Source organism: Trichechus manatus, unplaced genomic scaffold, assembly GCF_000243295.1.
Source record: "Trichechus manatus latirostris isolate Lorelei unplaced genomic scaffold, TriManLat1.0 scaffold00264, whole genome shotgun sequence".
Taxonomy (NCBI): domain Eukaryota; kingdom Metazoa; phylum Chordata; class Mammalia; order Sirenia; family Trichechidae; genus Trichechus; species Trichechus manatus.
Window position 1 is genome coordinate 976,383 of NW_004444200.1, and position 18,346 is coordinate 994,728.

The 18,346-nt window shown below is 35.8% G+C and overlaps 1 protein-coding gene across 1 annotated transcript in view; it reads right to left on the reverse strand.

Annotated features, from left to right (window-relative positions):
* Positions 1 to 16,425, reverse strand: part of RNF17 (ring finger protein 17) — a 210,627-nt gene extending 194,202 nt beyond the window's left edge. The window contains exons 1-6 of the mRNA XM_023724829.1: positions 16,293 to 16,425; positions 14,158 to 14,252; positions 8,370 to 8,461; positions 2,908 to 3,019; positions 1,800 to 1,880; positions 273 to 373 (exon numbers count right to left, since the gene is read on the reverse strand). Coding sequence (XP_023580597.1) covers positions 273 to 373; positions 1,800 to 1,880; positions 2,908 to 3,019; positions 8,370 to 8,461; positions 14,158 to 14,252; positions 16,293 to 16,425 — 614 coding nt within the window. The remainder of the gene's footprint in view (positions 1 to 272; positions 374 to 1,799; positions 1,881 to 2,907; positions 3,020 to 8,369; positions 8,462 to 14,157; positions 14,253 to 16,292) is intronic.
* Positions 16,426 to 18,346: the final 1,921 nt, after the last annotated feature.

The window sequence follows — 18,346 nt, forward strand, 5'->3', positions numbered from 1 at the left end:
CCTTCACCTGAAGTACAATAAAATATAAAAAAAAGAAAAAAAAAAAGAGGTTTAACAGTTAGTATTGGGACGAGAAGGCAAATAGCCAAAATTTAAAAAAACGTACTAATTGTTCTTCATTTTGAAGCTATATAATCAGTCTGTAGGAACCACCCATTACCGTCCAAATCTATTCAAAAGTTATTCACTACTTCAATCTAATCAAAGAGATAATATGATAAGTTAATGTTAAAAACTTCAGTTTCACTGAGTCCACAGTTTCAAATTATTACCTGGAATCAAGAGAAGTAAAAAGTTGATCAAATTGTTTCTCAATAACCTCTATAAGACTGTCTGTCTCCTCTTCTGTTTGATTCTGCATGTGTTCAAGCATCTGGAAAAACATAATAGGAAGACCTAATTTGGTATCTGTATTTTGTAGAAGTTGTACTATTCAATGTAATTTTGAAAATAAAAGTCACTTTTTGGACTTTTCAAAATAACAACACAAGAGAAAATTAGATGATAATAAATGGAGTAAGTTACAAGGTTCAACTTTAAATCCTAGTACTTTTTATGAAGATAAATACCAGGCAATAGTTTTCTCAAAATTATTTGAAATATTCAAGACACAAGCCATAATGAATTACATCTTCATGTTTAAAACAAACATAGGATTTCATAAGAACTGATTTTTGTAACAACACTCCATACTTTATCATCCTTGTTCTTACCAGCAGGCAAAGTAAAAACATCACCATACACTAACCAGGCTTTCTCAGTGTAAGCTCTACAACTATCTAACAACAGATGTCCTACAACTATTGAACATTTATGTTCTTAGGGGATATTAAGTTCTAAGCCAGCACTGTCCAAGAGAATTTTGTGAAATGATAGAAATGTCCTCAGTACTGCCCAATATGATAGCCACTAGCTACGTGTGGCTATTGTGCAATTGAAATGTTGCTAGTGTGACTGGGGAACTGAATTTTCTAGTTTACTTAATTTTAATTAATTTAAATTTCAAGCCACATGTGGCTAATGGCTACTGTATTGAATTAGACGGTACAGGCGTTCTCTGTTGGTCTCACCAGCCCTTCTCAAATCAGAGATTTCTTTTCTCATCTGTTTTCCACTAACTTGCTTTTCTCTATTACATCTGCTACTTATTTTCTTATTAATGATTCTCATCACAGGTGACATTCTTTCTGCCCCTCTTCTCTCAATGTTTTTCTTCTTTTGTGACTGGTCTACTTTGTGACTTTTATTATATTTCTCATTCCTCAAGAAACCTGACTTTTTACAGTCACTTTTAGCCAATCAAAAAATGTTCTGTCCCACCCTGCAAAAAAGGAGCCACAGCATAATCGGCTATAACCTTTTCAACTCCCTGATTACGTATTTGTTGTTGCTGAGTTCTTAGGAGCTTGTTCTTTGTCATTAAATGAGACTCTTTTCTGGGAGGGGGGATTGGGTAGAGAGAAAAGAGAGTAAGACTCTCTAGGTAAATAGTGAGCAAGTGTTGGAAAGATGATCTGCAATACTTCTGAAATCGTGGTTCCGTAACAGAGTTCCAATTTCATTAGGCCGCTAGCACAGCAATGCTGCAAGATCAATTCTGGCAGGCCACAGGAAACATTTCCATTCTTTTGTATGTTTCTCTATCATTAAATTATCATGTTGTTTTAATAAATCAATGCTACGCTCTAACTGCAGTGATAATACACCCAAAAGTACATATTATAAAGATCATGCATGATTTCATGTAAAGAAAAAAACCCATATTTTTATGGTAGAATTTAATCATTCAAAATGCTTACTTTTACAGCAATATTTAATTGTTCAAAATTATAACCTGCTATCTTCAATGCTTCATCAATTTCTTCTGTAGTTTTAGTCTCCTAAGAAGGGGAGGGAACCACATACAAATATAAAAGCAGATACTTAGATACACATTGTAGCTGCAAAAACATCAAGCTACCACTTTAGTTATAAAAGCAACACAGACCCACTACAGAAATATGAAAACAAGAAACAAAAGAATAACACTTTTAATCTTGTTTGCCCAGAGATAAAGGCCATTAACATTTTAGAGCTTTGGTGATAACATTCCAGATATTTTTATAAAAATATCTTTTTTTAAAAGGGATTATACCCTGTAACCATTTTCAACTTAAAACTGTCTTAAACAATTTATAATGGCAATAAATGTACTTTTATACAGTTAAGAATTATAAACAGGTACTAACAAAAAAGATAATTTGGCTATGTTAAAACTTAAACTTGAAGGAAAAGGTAGCAAGTTAAATGATCCTCCCCCTCCTCCGGCCCATTAATGACATCCTTAACAAAAGACTTAATACTTCATTCAACAGCATTTTGGAATTTTTTGTATTTCTAATCCTAAATTAAAACAATGCATTATTTAAAGTTATCAGGAGTGGTAACAGTAAAATTCAGCCTCCCAACAGCAACAACAAACGCAGTTAGGCCTTTTGGTCTCCATTAAAATAATTGGAAAACCATACACAGAACTTAGAAACATGTACTTCATACATGTTTCTATGAAATCTGGATTTACTAACTCAGCTCAAAGGGAAGAAATTACAGGGCAATCTGCTTCCCAAAGGTCACAGCCTTGAAAACCCTATAAAGCAGTCCTACTCTGCACACTTGGGGTCACCATGAATCTGAACTGACTCAACAATAACTTCCTAACAGGGTTGGTCAAAGTTAAGAAGAGAATTGTTCATGCATAGCTTAGAATAAAACAAGAGATTCAAGTAATGATAATGAATTTACTACTGTCAGTTTTAAACTTCCAAGACAATCTATAAGTATAGAAACCTTGACAGAGGAAAAAAGTTAAGCTATCACAGACAAAGTCAAAATACTATCTTCATCTTATTTCACGAACATATTTCATACCGCCATTATAGTTGATGGGTTCAAAACAGTCCTGTGTATGGACGTTGAATTTTCAAAATCAATAGTTAGCTGATCAGCAGTCTTTTTAAAATCCTGAGAACAATTCTTTGTCCTGAAAAATGTCAAGTATATTATTTTAAACTACTAGTTGTAATCGACTCAACGGCAACGGGTTTCGTTTGGTTTTAACAACATTAACATTTTTAACATCCTATTCTGATTTTTACTTTCTATCAAAAATAAGTCATATGATGACTTATAAAAACACATATAATGGGTTTTCAATTACCTATGATAAGTGAGGAGGAGGGAAATCATGAGTGAATATACTCTCATATGAAGCTTAATTTTAACCAAGTATTCAACTTCTTAACAAATTCCTAAAAATAATAGCTTAAAGTATAAATTATGTTTTAATTTCTTAATCACTTAGCCTTACCTGATGTTCTTTGGTAGAGATGTTGCTGATCATTAAAATGTCTTATGCTCATCAATTAAAATAAATATTTATACACACAAATGCCAGCTAGTAAAGTACAAGTATTAAAAAAAAAAATCGTACTTATAAGTGTGGATAATTTTTTTAAAAAGTAATGATTTAACTAGGTAAAAGTTAATTGCAAAGAAAATGTTAGCTGCCATTTCTCTTGTCTACAGAGGTCAAACTTTTTGCCTATTTTATCTTTGTATCTTCATATTGGCTAGCAAACAGTCAACAGTGTTTGCTAAGTAAATAAGCCTATTACAGAAGAAACTATGATGTTTAAATACATTACTTTTACAGAGAAAAGTACTAAAATAATTTTTAAGCATTCAATTACTTTCAAAAGTGAATTATTCACATTCTTGAAAACATAAATGAATGCGTGAGTCCTGAAGAGTTCATTATTCAACTTTTGTTTCAAAATAGTGAAGATAAGTAAGAAAATATTGTACATTATGTGTCAAAGGATTACTTCAATTTACATATACAACTATTTTAAATCAAATGGTACTTAGAAAGTATCTCCCGTAAGTATACTTGATATGCAGAATTTACTTTTAAAAATGATAATTTGGAACAAATTTGGGTTTTTTTTTCTGGTTAAGATGGATTCAGCTACTACCAAAAGTGAAATTTCACTTTGCAACCCTACTATTACATACATAGACAATAGTACAATCTGATTTGACCTGCATGGTGTTTAAAAAGTCAGGAAATTTCACATAAAGTCCAGATTTCTAGTTTCTCTTGAAAAAAATGGAAGATCTGAAATAGATATATGGGACCTCATCAAAATTAAAAACTTTTGCTTATCAAAGGACTTTATAAACAAAGTGATGACTACAGACTGAGAGAAAATTTTGGGGAACCACATATCTGATAAGGGTTTAATATCCAGAAAATATAAAGAACTCCTATAACTCAAGAACAAAAAGACAACCCAATCAAAAAATTGGCAAAGGACTTGAATAGACAATTCAACAAAGAAGAAATACAAATGGCCAATAAGAACATGAAAAGAAGCTTGACATCATTAGTCATTGGAGAAACGCAAATTAAAACCACAGTGAGATTATTATTTCACCCCGACTAAGATGGCTATGGATCCCTGGTGGTGAAATGGTTAAGAGCTTGTCTACTAAACAAAAGGTCGGCAGTTTGAATCCACCAGCCGCTCCTTGGAAACCCTATGGGGCAGTTCTACTCTGTCGTGTAGGGTCGCTATGAGTCGGAATCGACTCGAGGGCAATGGGTTATGAATTTCATAGGCAGCTACAATTTAAAAAATGGAAAACAATAGGTGTTGGTGAAGATGTGGAGACAGAGGAACCCTCAATCATTGCTGGTAGAATTGTAAATGGTACAGCTGCTGTGGAAAACAGTCTGGCAGCTCAAAATGTTAAATGTAGAATTACCATATGATCCAGCAATTCTAAGTATACACCTACAAGAACTGAAAGCAGAAGCACAGATACATGTACAGCAACGTTCATTGTAGCATCATTCCCAATAGTCAAAAGATGGAAACAGCCTAAATGTCCATTAACAGATGAGCAGGTAAACAAAATGTGGTACATACATACAATGGAATATTATTTAACCATAAAGAGAAATGAAGACCTGATCCATGCCACAATATGGATGAACCCTGAAAGCATCATACTGAGTGAAATAAGTGAGTCATAAAAGGAGAAATATTGTATGACTCCACTTATAGTTTATTAGTGATTACCAGGGGAAGGCAGGAGGGAGGGGGTACTCATTACTAGGGGGACACTGAGCTCCTGTTAAAAATGATAGAAAAATCTGGAAATGGATAATGGTCATTGTTACCCAATGGGATGAACACAGTGACACTGAATTGTACATGTGAAGAATTATGAAGTTACAAATGTTTTGTTACATATATATTTACCACAATAAAAAATTTTATACTATTACCAACTATGCATTTTAACATTGGGTAATACAATAAGTTTTCTGTGCTATGAAAATTACATGCTAAGATTACGTAAAAACAAAAAAAAAATTCTGTTAAACTAGGAGAGATGGTTGTGCTACATTAAAGATCCTTGTATTCCTTATAACACAAGAGCTCCAGTGTGTGGCTTGTAGAATCAACCAAAGAAACTATTTCCCATTAGGAAAGTTTTTAGAACAATAATCTAATTTTTATGGCCACAATTTTTCTGCTGCCTTGGCAGGGCAGTGTCTCTACAAGACTGGAGTTTGGGGACCAGCACCCTACTAACGGTCTGTTATATTTACACTGAAAACAAGGGGCTTGGCATTTGGTGATGGCTAAGCCTGAGTGTCATCTCTTGCTTTTAGGAAGAACTAAACTGCAATCTTCCAGAAGGGGAGGGATAGTGGTTGTGTTTGATCTTTGCATCTGGGTGTCTAGGGTTTAGCAATTATAATAGTAGCTATAATTGACTGACTATTTAAGTGAAAAGAATTGTTTAGGCATTTAACATGTATTCATGTCTAATTTACAACACATCTTCTAAGGTTGTTATTACAATAGCTCTATTTTGGAAATGTAGAAGTTGAGGAATGGAGAGGTTAACTAACCTGCTCACAGAACACAGTAAAAGTAACAGAACCAGGATTTGAATCCAGATTGTCTGACACTGGAAATGGAGAAACTATGGCATGAACTTTGGCCTTCAGGCTTTAAACCCAGTATTTTTTCTATTATACTTTTTAGGGTAATCAAAAACCAGGGCTTCAAACTGGTTCAGACTGGTTTGGTCATGGCCGATGAAGCAAAATCAGAAGAGACCCAGCATTTTTAAAATTTCGGTGAACCAGAATGATAACTGAGAACAGAAAAAATTACACTCAAAGCCCTGGTATGGGAGACTCCGGAGACGTAGTGAGTCCTTTCAGGGCCTGATGTGGGAGACTGGATTACTGGCAGGGTTGTGGATAGAAACACACATTCTAAGCAGTGCAGTCAGCTGCCATCTTTGAGTGGGACACTGCTGTTTCCAACTCTACTCAAAATCTGACAGACAAGAGATTTGGCTGATATGCGTATGCTGCCTTTGTTTTCTAAGAGGGAGATTATTTAACCTAGCAAGGCTTCAACCTGCAATTTTTCCCATTCTGGTTATCTTTCTGGTTCATCCAAATTTAAAAAATCTTGGCCTGTTCTGGTTTTGCTTCCTCAGCCATAACTGTACTGGGTAGAACCAGGTTCGAAGTCCTGTCAAAAACCAGCTGAATTAAGCAAAGAATTACCATATACGATCCAGAACTTTCACTTCTAAGTATATTTCCAAAAAACTGGAAATTAGGGACTCAAACAGATACTTGCACACCAATGTTCACTGCAGCACTATCCAAATAGCCAAAAGGTAGCCAAAAAGTGGAAATAACCTAACTGCCTATGAACAGATGATAAGTGGATAAAAAAAATGTGGTACATACATACAATGGAATACATACATAGGGCTAACATTCACTAAGCTTGGGTTCTAGTTCTGTTAATAACCAGCTGTCAGACTTTAGGTAAGTAGTTTTACTCACTGTTCTTTTGGTTTCTTTCTAAACACCCATTTAAGTTCAAACAGAAGCTGCAGCAGTAATGAAGCCAAGAATTCTAGTTTAGAGAATTTTTCATTTTATTTGGATAGGCAATGAGGAACCATGAGCAGAGGAGAGTCTGAAAGTGGTAAGGAGGTATGCGAAAGAGAATAGGGTAGAAGAAATGGAAAGTGTGTTATGGATATGGGAGATAATTGTGGAAGTTAAATCCGTAGGAAGTAGTATATATGGAACATGAGAAATTGATGTGATTTATAAATACTTGGTGCCATTAACAAAACTGGCAAGTTCCAAATGAGATTGTTCCTTGACGGTGTCTAATTATTTCCTTTATAGCCCACATGGTCTATTACCATATTAAATATGCTTTAAAAAGTTAAAAGTTAGATAAAAATATAATTACCAACTTCGGAGGATCCCAGTAAATTGATTAGGTATTGATAAAAAGGGTTCTTTAACACTGAGAAAGTTGCAAAGTCAAACTTTACCACTTTTTCACCATGATCCCATAGTCATTCCTAAAGGTAAACTTAGCTAGAATCAAATATTTTCAAAAGACTACAGTAAATATCAGGATATTATAGTTCTTCATCTAACAAACATTTATTATGTTTGCTCTGTGTCCACCACCAGGGAAGTAGAGAAAAATTAAATGTGGTCCATGTCTTCAAATGACTAGCAGTGCAATAAAAACACGGATGGCTTGACTCTAGTTGGGGTTTGTTTAAAAGAAACAGAAACAAAACAAAAACTCAGCATTACTCATTAAAAAAAAACAAAAAAAAAACAAACCCGCTGCCTTCAAGTTGATTCCAACTCATAGTGACCCTATAGGACACAGCAGAACGGCTCCATAGGTTTCCAAGTAGTGCCTGGTGGATTTCAACTGCCGACCTTTTGGTTAGCAGCTGACCTCTTAACCACTATGCCACCAGGGTTTCTACTCATTCAAAAAAAGCATTTATTAACACATACATGTGCAAAGTCTTAAGGGAAAAAGAATAAAACAATCCTAAAGTTATTAATTTTCCTGTTACAACACTCTCAAGTCACCTCTTACCAAAGTCCCCTATTGTGCTACTCTTAAGCATAAGCAGAGAAATAAGTTATTTTTTCTCCACATCTTCCTCTTATCTGGCACCATTAACTTTTGCTAGTTATGTACTCTCAGCTTTTCTCGTCTTGATGTCACAATCCTTGTGTTCTTTTTTCCACTTTAAACAAAGACAAACTAATTTTGCTCCTCTAGGCGTTGGATTCTACATCCCCTTGACAGCTAAGACAAAACTATGAACTTAAAGAACACTCTATAAACAATGGGTTATAAACACAGACCTAAGAATGACATTTTATCAGTAAATTTAAAATTATTCTTTCAGAAATATACTAAACTTTAAATACTAAAATAAGTGTATACAGGACATACTTTTTAGGCTGCAGTCTTTCCATAAAAGAATCTTCTTTAATAGATCCATCTATTGGATAGTTTCCTTGCCTTGTACTTACAGCTGTAGCAACCTAAGGACAAAATAAGATTTAAAAAAAAACCCTAGAAAGTCATTCAATAAACTGTTTATCCAGAATCCAACAAGTGTCATTCATAGACAAAGTTGATAGTAACTTTTGCTTGTTTGTTAGGCGCCTTAGGTGCCATCAAGTCGTTTTCAACTCATAGTGACCCCATATGACAGAACTTTAAAGACCCTAAAGTCCTCCCAAAATCAAAGAAAAAACTGTGCTTTTATGATCTGTCTACCTTATTTTAATTTTTGGAAGAAACTGGTAATTTGGCAACTATTAAACAGAATATTAAATTTAAACACCCCATCCTACCACATTTTAAATGAAATGCTTGCAATACTTTACAAATTTACTGTATTTTACAAAGTTATCTTAAAGATATGTTCAAAATTCTAAAATATTTAGAAAAAAATTTAACAAGAAAAAATAAAATCTCTAAGTAAAGAAAACAAAAAAAAAAAGTTTTTTTTATTAGAGGTCATAAAAAACAACCGACTAAATGGAAAATCACGCCAAGTTCCTGGACAGGAAGGCTTAATATCCTAACATGTCAATCCATGTAACATAAAATTGGTATAATTTGAAAGTTTATATGGAAAAACATGGTGCAAGAATTACAAAACTTTTAAAAATACCATTCAGTACAGATTTATCCCACAAGATAATAAGATTAAAGCTTCTCTAATTAAAATACTATGGTACTGGCACAATAAATCAGTAGAACAGAGCCTTGAAATAGATCCACATATATATACGGAAACTTAATACAGAATACAAGTGACATTTCAATTAAATGGAGGAAAGATTATTCACTAAATGTAGGAAAAGTCAGCTTATCATTCTGAAGAATAAAGTTATATATGCACCTTACATCATATAAAGTCTATGATAGAAGGAATAAATATATATCTTTAAAAAAACATAAGCATGGAAAGAAAATATAGAATGATTTTTAAATATATATATATAACTTTGAAATGACAACATTTTTCTGATCAAAGGGAAAACTTAGAAGCCACAAAGGAGGGGGAAAACCAACTAGATACTTAAGGAAATATTTTTTATTTTTTCCCATACAAAAATTTATATACACATTGTTATGTCACCCTAATTGCTCTCCCCATACTGTGACAGGACACTCCTCCTTTCCACCCGATTCCCCGTGTCCATTCAATCAGCTCCTAACCCTCTCTGCCTTCCCATCTCACCTCTGGAAAGAGGCTGCCCGTTTAGTCTCTTGTGTCTACTTGAGCTAAGAGGCACACTCCTCACTAGTATCACTTTATGTTCTACAGTACAGTCCAATTCCTGTCTGAAGAACTGGCCTGGGAAATTGTTTTAGTTCTGGGCTGATAGAGAATCCAGGGGCCATGCTTTCCAGGGTTCCTCTAGTCTCAGTCAGACCATTAAATCTGGTCTTCTTACTAGAATGAGTTCTGCATCCCACCTTTCTCCTGCACCATCCGGGACCGTCTGTGGTGTTCCTTGTCAGGGTGGTCACTGCTGGTAGCTGGGCACCATCTAGTTTTTCTGGTCTCAGGCTGATGAAGTCTCTGGTTTATGTGGCCCTTTCTGTCTCTTGGGTTAATACTTTCCTTGTGACTTTGGTGTTCTTCATTCTCCTTTACTCCAGGTGGTTGGGACCAATTGATGCATCTTAGATGGCCGCTTGCCAGCTTTTAAGACCCCAGATGCCACTCACCAAAGCAGGATGCAGAACATTTTCTTAATAAGCTTTGTTATGCCAATTGACCTAGATGTCCCCTGAAAGCATGGTCCACAGACCCCTACCCCTGCTACTCTGTCCCTCTAAGTGTTTCATTGTATTCAGGAAACTTCTTAGCTTTGTTTAGTCCAGTTGTGCTAACTTCCCCTGTAGTCTATACTGTCCTTCCCTTCATCTAAGATAATTCTTATCTACTATCTAGTTAGTAAATAACCCTCACCCTCCCTCCCCACCTTCGTAACCATCAAAGAATGCTTTCTTCTGTGTTTAAACCTTTTCTTGAGTTCTTATAATAGTGCTCTTATACTTGTCCTTTAAGAAGGAAATATTTCTGAAGACTAAATGTAATAAAATCATAAGTGATAGATTTGGGAGAAAATATTTATAATACAGCGGACCAAGGGTTAAAGAGTTAACATCTTTATCACATGAAGATCTTTTACAAGTTAGGAAAAATACAAACAATTCAAAAGGAAAACATGCAAAGGATCTGAAATGATTTGTTAAAGATCCTTAACAGAAGAGGATAAGTCAAACATATGAAAACTACCTGACCTCACTAGGAGTCAAGGAATTGCAATTTAAAACAATGACGCACTCATTTTTTTTACCCATCAAATTGCCAAAAATTAAAAAACGAAACAAAACAAAATGACATATCCAAACATGGAGTTGTGTTGGAGCTAGAAATTACAGAGCATGTAGATGGAATTTTGGGGGAGCATGGGGTAGGTTTGAGGACCTTACAATGATATAGTGAAAAATAAAGTAAAAACCACTAAAATGTCCATCAGTAAAGGGACTGGTTAAGAAAATTATAGCATACATGTACCATAATTTATTATGCAACCATTAAAAATAATGTAGGAAACTTTCATGAGAATAGGCAATAGAAAAAAAGCAGTCTACTAAATGTTACACTCTCCCATTTTTTTTAAAAATACACGTTTTTGGTAGGGAAGAGGATGTTCTGTAAAGGTTTTCAGTATGTACCATTGGTTTGGCCATTAGTTTATCAGAGTAAAAGAGTTACTCTTAACAAATCACACTGGACTGAATGTTATTTTTAAAGCTTCCCCCTAAACTTTTTTTGGGGGCTAAAATCCTAATTCCTATACTCCTCATTTTTCTTCTTCCGCTTGAGAGTTGATAGTTAAGAGGTTAACGTTACTATCAGCAGATTAGGTACAGGAAACTTCTTCCAGAAAGTTTACAAAAATATTAAATAAAACTGTTATAAAATTGTATTAATACTCTTATCTTGTAATATATACAACAAAGGTTTTCTTTTTCCCCCCAATAGCTTGTCATTTAAATTTTATTTATGGTGGTGTTTTTGCTTGCTTGTTTGTTTTTGTTGCCTGCAAGTGAAAAAATGTGGTTAAATTTAACAAGCTTTTCTTTTGTGATTTCTGACTTCAGTGATTTGCTTAATAAGACATCCCCAACAATAATTCATATTTTCTTCTAACTCACATTTTTAATTTTTATATAAATAACATTTCTAATACAGAAGCAGTTTTAATATATATTAATTATATACTGATTGATGACTTATCCTTTTGACAAGATGACTGATTAGATTGACTTATTCTTTTCTCAGGGCTCAATGTATTTTCGGACCTGGGTCCAAAACATCACTAAAATGCCAGTATTTCTGGAATCATAACTGAATATGATCCTATCATTGAACAAAATCTCTGTCATCTTACTGTACAAAATTAAAGAATGGTTATTAATTAACCAGAATATCAGTCAAAAGCACAGAAAGGATGTTATAAAAAACCATACAACTATGCAAGATAAAGATTAGCAAATCAATCCATATTTACCCAAACTCAGAAACAAGAATAAAAAGATACCTATTAATCTTGAATGGAATCATTTCAGGTTTAAGTTTAGAATAAACAGTATCACCTAGACCTTCAATGTTAAAGATAAATTATAAATGAAAATCTAATGTGAATTGTTGTTGTTTTTGTTAGGTGCGGTAGAGTCTATTCTGACTCAGCAACCACATGCGACAGGGAACTGCCTCACAGGATTTTCTAGGCTGTAGTATATGCCAGGTCTTTCTCCAACGAAGCAGCTGAATGGGTTTAATGCGAATATAGGTATTTAAATCTTACTTTTTTAGACCACATACATTATATTTCTTAAATATTATATAAATTCACACTTTTCACTAATTCGGACTAGATTCTTCCATTCTTTCTAATCTTATTCCAAATAAATATTACATACTGGCAAAAATACAAACTTTAAAAATTAATACAAGAGCGGTGACAATTTAAGGAAGGTTTCTTAAACGACTTCTTTAAATGGGAACCAGCTGTAGTGCATCTGAAGAATCTGCATACAGTCACTTCTCCATTACCTGTAGTAATAGTACGGGTGGGGGGCAAGAGGACGGGTGGCTAGAATAGGTCACAGATAATGTAATGTAAATAGACAACTTATGATATGTAAATGTTTTTGCTATAATTAAAACTTTCACAAATTATAATATGCATATTTTTACCACATTTAACCTGCAAACCAGTTAATCCACACCTAAATTATCAAGGGTAGACTATAACATCTATTTTAATGGTCTCATACCTTGTAGAGAACTTTTACATAATTCAGATTTGATTCTTACAATCCTATAAGACAAAGCAGGTATTAATTATTTCTATCTCACAAATGAAGAAGCTCAAGCTTAGGGTGACAGAACTAGGACTGCATTCTAGGTCTTCTGTCTCCTTATCAATTGTTTGCCACACTGTCACAAAAAATAAATGTTACAAATCCTCATCATCTGATCTCTCAAGTGGAACTTTAAGAACTTATAGGTTAATACAACTTTCCAGAAACATGCTATAAAAATTTAACTCATTCTCTGCCCTGACAAGGAACAGAACAGAGAGTCCCTGATGGAGTGGGGAAAGGGTGGGATGCAGAACTCAAATTCTAGTAAAAAGACCAGACTTAATGTTCTGAGACTGGAGGAACCCCAGAAAGCATGGCTCCCAGACTCTCTGTCAACCCAGAACTAAAACAATTCCCAAGGCCAACTCTTACAAAGATTGGACTGGATTGTGGGACATAAAACGATACTCGTGAAGAGTGTGCTTCTTAGCTCAAGTAGATACAAGAGACTAAATGGGCAGCTTCTGTCAGGAGGTGAGATGAGAAGGCAGAGAGGGTTAAGAGCTGGTTGAATGAACATGGGAAATCAGGCGTGGAAAGGAAGAATGTGCTGTCACAGTACAGGGAGAGCAATTAGGGTCACATAACAATGTATGTATAAATTTTTGTATGAGAGACTAACTTGAATTGTAAACATTCACTTAAACTACAACAACAACAAAATTTAACTCATTCGTATTTGTAGTAAATGCAAAGGGTGCTCTCAGTAATTTTATTCAAAATCCTTAATTTGTTCTCATTTTATGGATCAACTGATTTTAGTTCTAGGGCAACTATACTATTTTTAGTGCTTCTGATAGTAAGCATTAACTTCTAGCCACTGTTCAGTTTGTCTGCCTTTTTTATACTATGGTATACCTACAAACCTAAATTTGACGACACACAAAGGTTAGAAGTGCAGGGGAGTTCAAAATTTGTTTGCATGGTATTGGTGAGGAAAAGGGGAGGCAGAGTTAAGAATAAGATGGGGAAAAGAAAAAAGGAAGCAAAGGGTTACTTTTAGTTTAGCATTTCCCAAAGAGGTCTCTAAAGACTCAAAATATGTGGCCTGATAAATGTATGGCTTTAACCTTTTATTTTCCTTGGTCACAATTATAAAATGGACTGGAAAAGCTTTTAACTTTTGCTAGGCTTCTTTGCTTAAAACCTCAGCGTAAAAATCCAAGATTTTAGTTTCCAACTAGAAGTATGTTTTACTTCTCCAACGTTTTTACTTTAACTGTAAAGCATTCATTACGAAAAATTATGAAACATTACGAAAAATTATGAAACTTACCTCACAATCAGGGCATATAATTGTGCTGTATTCTTCAGGTATTAACAAGCACAGTTCACAAAAGGCATGTCCACATTGAAGTTCATGATGGTGACCTATTGATGAAATTCTATTGTGAATTAAACTTTCCATTGTTTGGTTACGATGAATGGGCTGTACTGATCTGAGGAGAAATTCAAAGGGGATTCTATTGTATAGGGAGAGATACCTAGTGTAGTTAGAAAATGGGTGAGTTATTAAAGTAATTCAGGAGAAACTTTACAAGTCAGAAGGAGAGAGAAAAGTCAAGAAGAAAAACCAGGTAGAACTATGAAATATTTGCATTTGAATTAATTCACATACAGTTATTTGATACCGATTATATTTTGAATTATAATCATACAAACTGCTGTCACATATTTCATGTGATCTTTGTAAATATCATACCCAACCTAGAGATGAAAAAAATATTTTCATGATTTGGGTAATTAAATTGTATAATCCAGTCTCCAACTTAGCTGTGTTTCCAAGTCCAGCATTCTTATTACTTGATCATATTGCCCTCTACTAATTTATACCTCCAATTCTGTGAAGGAGACAGAGAAGGCTAATGTAAGACATTGGGAAGATTTCTCTCTTATAGGAAGAGCCTTTGCTTATGATGATCTATGATGTTGGCAAGGCTCTCTTTTATAGGAGAGATGCCAGACGTTATCATTGTTACAACACAGTAACACATAAAGATCATTTTCACAAAGCCAGCATCTATTTCAAGCAACGACCGGTGCAAACGGTAATGCACTCGGCTACTAACTGAAAAGTTGAAGGTTCAAGTCCACCCTGAAGTGCCTCAGAAGAAAGGCCTGGTGATCTACTTCCAAAAAATCAGCCACTGAAAATCCCTGGCGTTCTACTCTGACACATACGGGGTTCACCACGAGCTGGAATAGAATCGATGGCACCTGGTTTGGTTTTTTAAACATTTACTTAAGGAAATATGATAATCTTGGTTAAAAACCTAGTTATTGAGATTTTTAAGGCTCTAAGTGGCACAGTGGTTAAGAGGTTAAGAAGTACAGCTGCTAACTATAAGGGTCGGCAGTCGGCATCCACCAGGCGCTCCCTGGAAACCCTATGGAGCAGTTCTATTCTGTCCTATAGGGTCGCTATGAGTCGGAATCAACTCTACGGCAATGGGTTTGGTTTTTGTTTGTTTGAAGTAGAATTTGAAGTTTACCATAATAAACATATTTGCCTTAGCTATATAACTTTGGAAAGTTGTCATTTTAAAAGACTTTTCATGAGACAAGTAAAAACGAAAAAGAAAAAGAAACTAGATAAAATCAGTCATCTGTTAATAACAAAAAAATTATAGCCTTCTTGCTGAATTGTATTGATAATTACACTAATTTGATTTTAAAAAAAAGCTTGACAATTTTTTTTTAGCCAACTGAAATATCTGAAACTTGCTTACAACCAAGCTACATTTTAAAGTCCTATATCTGTTTTTTAGAGGAGAAACGATCTGGCGATCTGCTCCCTTAAAAAGTACAGCCTAGGGAAGCCCTATGGGGCAGTTCTACTCCATCCCACAGGGTGGCTATGAGTCGGAACGGACTCATCCGCACACAATATTTATCTGTTTATCAACTCAGTAACATTTCAGAGTGGTCTACTACTCAAACACTAACAAAAGCAACGCAAGAAAATCAGTTTCGTTACTTCCTGACCACAAGGCAACTGACTAAATTTCTAGCCGAAGAGCTCATGAACTACTCTTTCGTGAACCTGAGGACGCGCTCGAAACAGTACTCAAGAGAATTCACACGCTGTCCTGTAAAGGGTACATTAAAGCCACGAGGGCTTCCACTCTAACGGCTCGGACAGTCATTACGAGCGGGGCGGAGCGAGCCGAGGGAGAGGCGGGAAGCTGCCCTCTGGAGGTTGAGTGCGGATGCGCGCTTTAATGACGCATTTCATACCACTCACTGTTTATGGCTCATCCACACCCTCAGCACACTTTCCCTCACATCTGTCTTGGACAGGTCTCACTCTCCCTGCTGCCAGGGGCCGCACTGCGGCGGAAGGAGGCTGGGGCCCAACAGGCCGGCAAGGTCGGGGATGGCCGGAAGGGCTTAATCTTCGGGGTTCCTCACCGGAAACTCTGGACACTTTTTTCGCACACCGGGTGCACTGTATCTCGGCAGCACCCCAGAACCGATTCTTCCGCCCCATCTGCGGATAGGAAGAAGGGGCCAGGCGAGTCGTCGAGGCGTCCGCAGCCGCCATTGTCACCTGCCTCTAGATTTGACGAACGGAACCGCGTGCCAGTCCAGTAGTGACCAATCACGGAGGCAGGCGGTTCGGTTTAGCCAATCTGCAGGCAAAGACATTAAAGCCCGCCTCCTCAGCGTTCCTCCTTCCGGGAGCGATCTTCTAGCCGCCTGAGAGGTGTTTTACGGTTTCTCTAGAGCGTCGTGATTCAAAGAAAGAGGCTTTGTGGTACTGAAAGGCTGTTTATTTTTCACATCTTCCCAGAAGGGTTACCACTTTAGGCACATTTAATCAATTCAAATACAAATCTCATGTATTATTACTTATATAGTTAGTGACTTCATAAGTAGCCAATGATCCTTTATATTGAAGCAATTGTCCTTCCCTCTTAGTATTAAAGGAGCACTGTCAACGCAATGGTTAAGCAGTCCGCTACTAACGGAAAGGTCGCGGGTAGGGGGGAGGTTTGAACCCACCAGCTGCTCTGCAGGAGAAAAAACATGGCATCTGCTCTGGTAGAGATTCCAGCCTAGGAAGCCCTATGGGGCAGTTCTACTCCGTCCTATAGGGTCGTTATGAGTCGGAATTGACTTAAAGGCACACACAACAACAAGTATGTATTAAGTGCAGCAGCACTAAACCAGTGTGCTTGGGATTTTTGAGGACCTGAGAAACAGTTTTAGTGGAGAAACCAATCAGCAGCCGTCTTTGGGGAAATATAATTAACAATTTCATTCTAAGGAGTGGTGATCGTCATCAACAGCTGTTGAATCTAACGGTCTGCAAGGCACTCCAGCTGTTGGGGATACTAAGAATTGATTAACTTGTTCCTCTCTTGAGAGGTATGTAACTCAACCTAACCGTAGCTTCTGCTAAGATAGCTTGTGCTAAGTGCTAGAGACAATAAGAATTATTGTGTTCTTTCAGAGAAGAGTTTGCACCAGTACTACTCAAACTATTTCAGAATATAGAAATGGAAGGGATACTTTTGAACTCATTCTGTGAAGCTAGAACAACCCTGATACCAAAACCAGGCAAAGACACCACAAAATAGAAAATTACAGACCAACATCTCTCCAGACTATAGGTGCAAAAATTCACAACAAAATTCTCGCCAATAGAATTTAGCATCATATCAAAAAAATAATATACCACAACCAAGTGGGATTCATACTAGGTATGCAAGGATGGTTCAACCTTAGAAAAGCAATCAACGTAATCCACCACATAAATAAAAGAATGACATGATCATCTCGATCAATGAAGAAAAGGCATGCAATAAAGTCCAACACCCATTTCTGAAAAAAAAAAAACTCTCAATAAAATAAGTATAGAAGGGAAATTCCTTAACATAATGAAGGACATCTATACAAAACCAACAGCCAACATGATTCATAATGGAGAGAGGCTGAAAACATCCCCCTTGAGAAAAGGAACAAGGATGCCCTTTATCACCACTCCTGTTTAACATTGTGCTGAAAGTCCTAGCTAGAGCAATATGGAAAGAAAAGGAAATAAAGGGCATCCAAATTAGAAAGGAAGAAGTAAAACTGTCCCTATTTGTGGATGATATGATACTATACATAGAGAACTCAAAAGACTCCACCAAAAAACTGCTGGAACTAATAGAAAGATTCAGCAGGGTAGTAGAATACAGGATAAACATACAAAAATCACTTAGATTCCTATACACCAATAAAGAGAGCTATGAAAAGGAAATCAGGAAAGCAATACCATTTATAATGGCCCCTAAAAAATAAAATACTTAGGAATAAATCTAACCAGGGATGTAAAAGACCTATACAAAGAAAAATACAAAACACTACTACAAGAAACCAAAACAGACCTACCTTAATGGAAAAACATACCATGCTCATGGATAGGTAGACTCAACATTGTGAAAATGTCAAATCTACCCAAAGTAATCTACAAACAC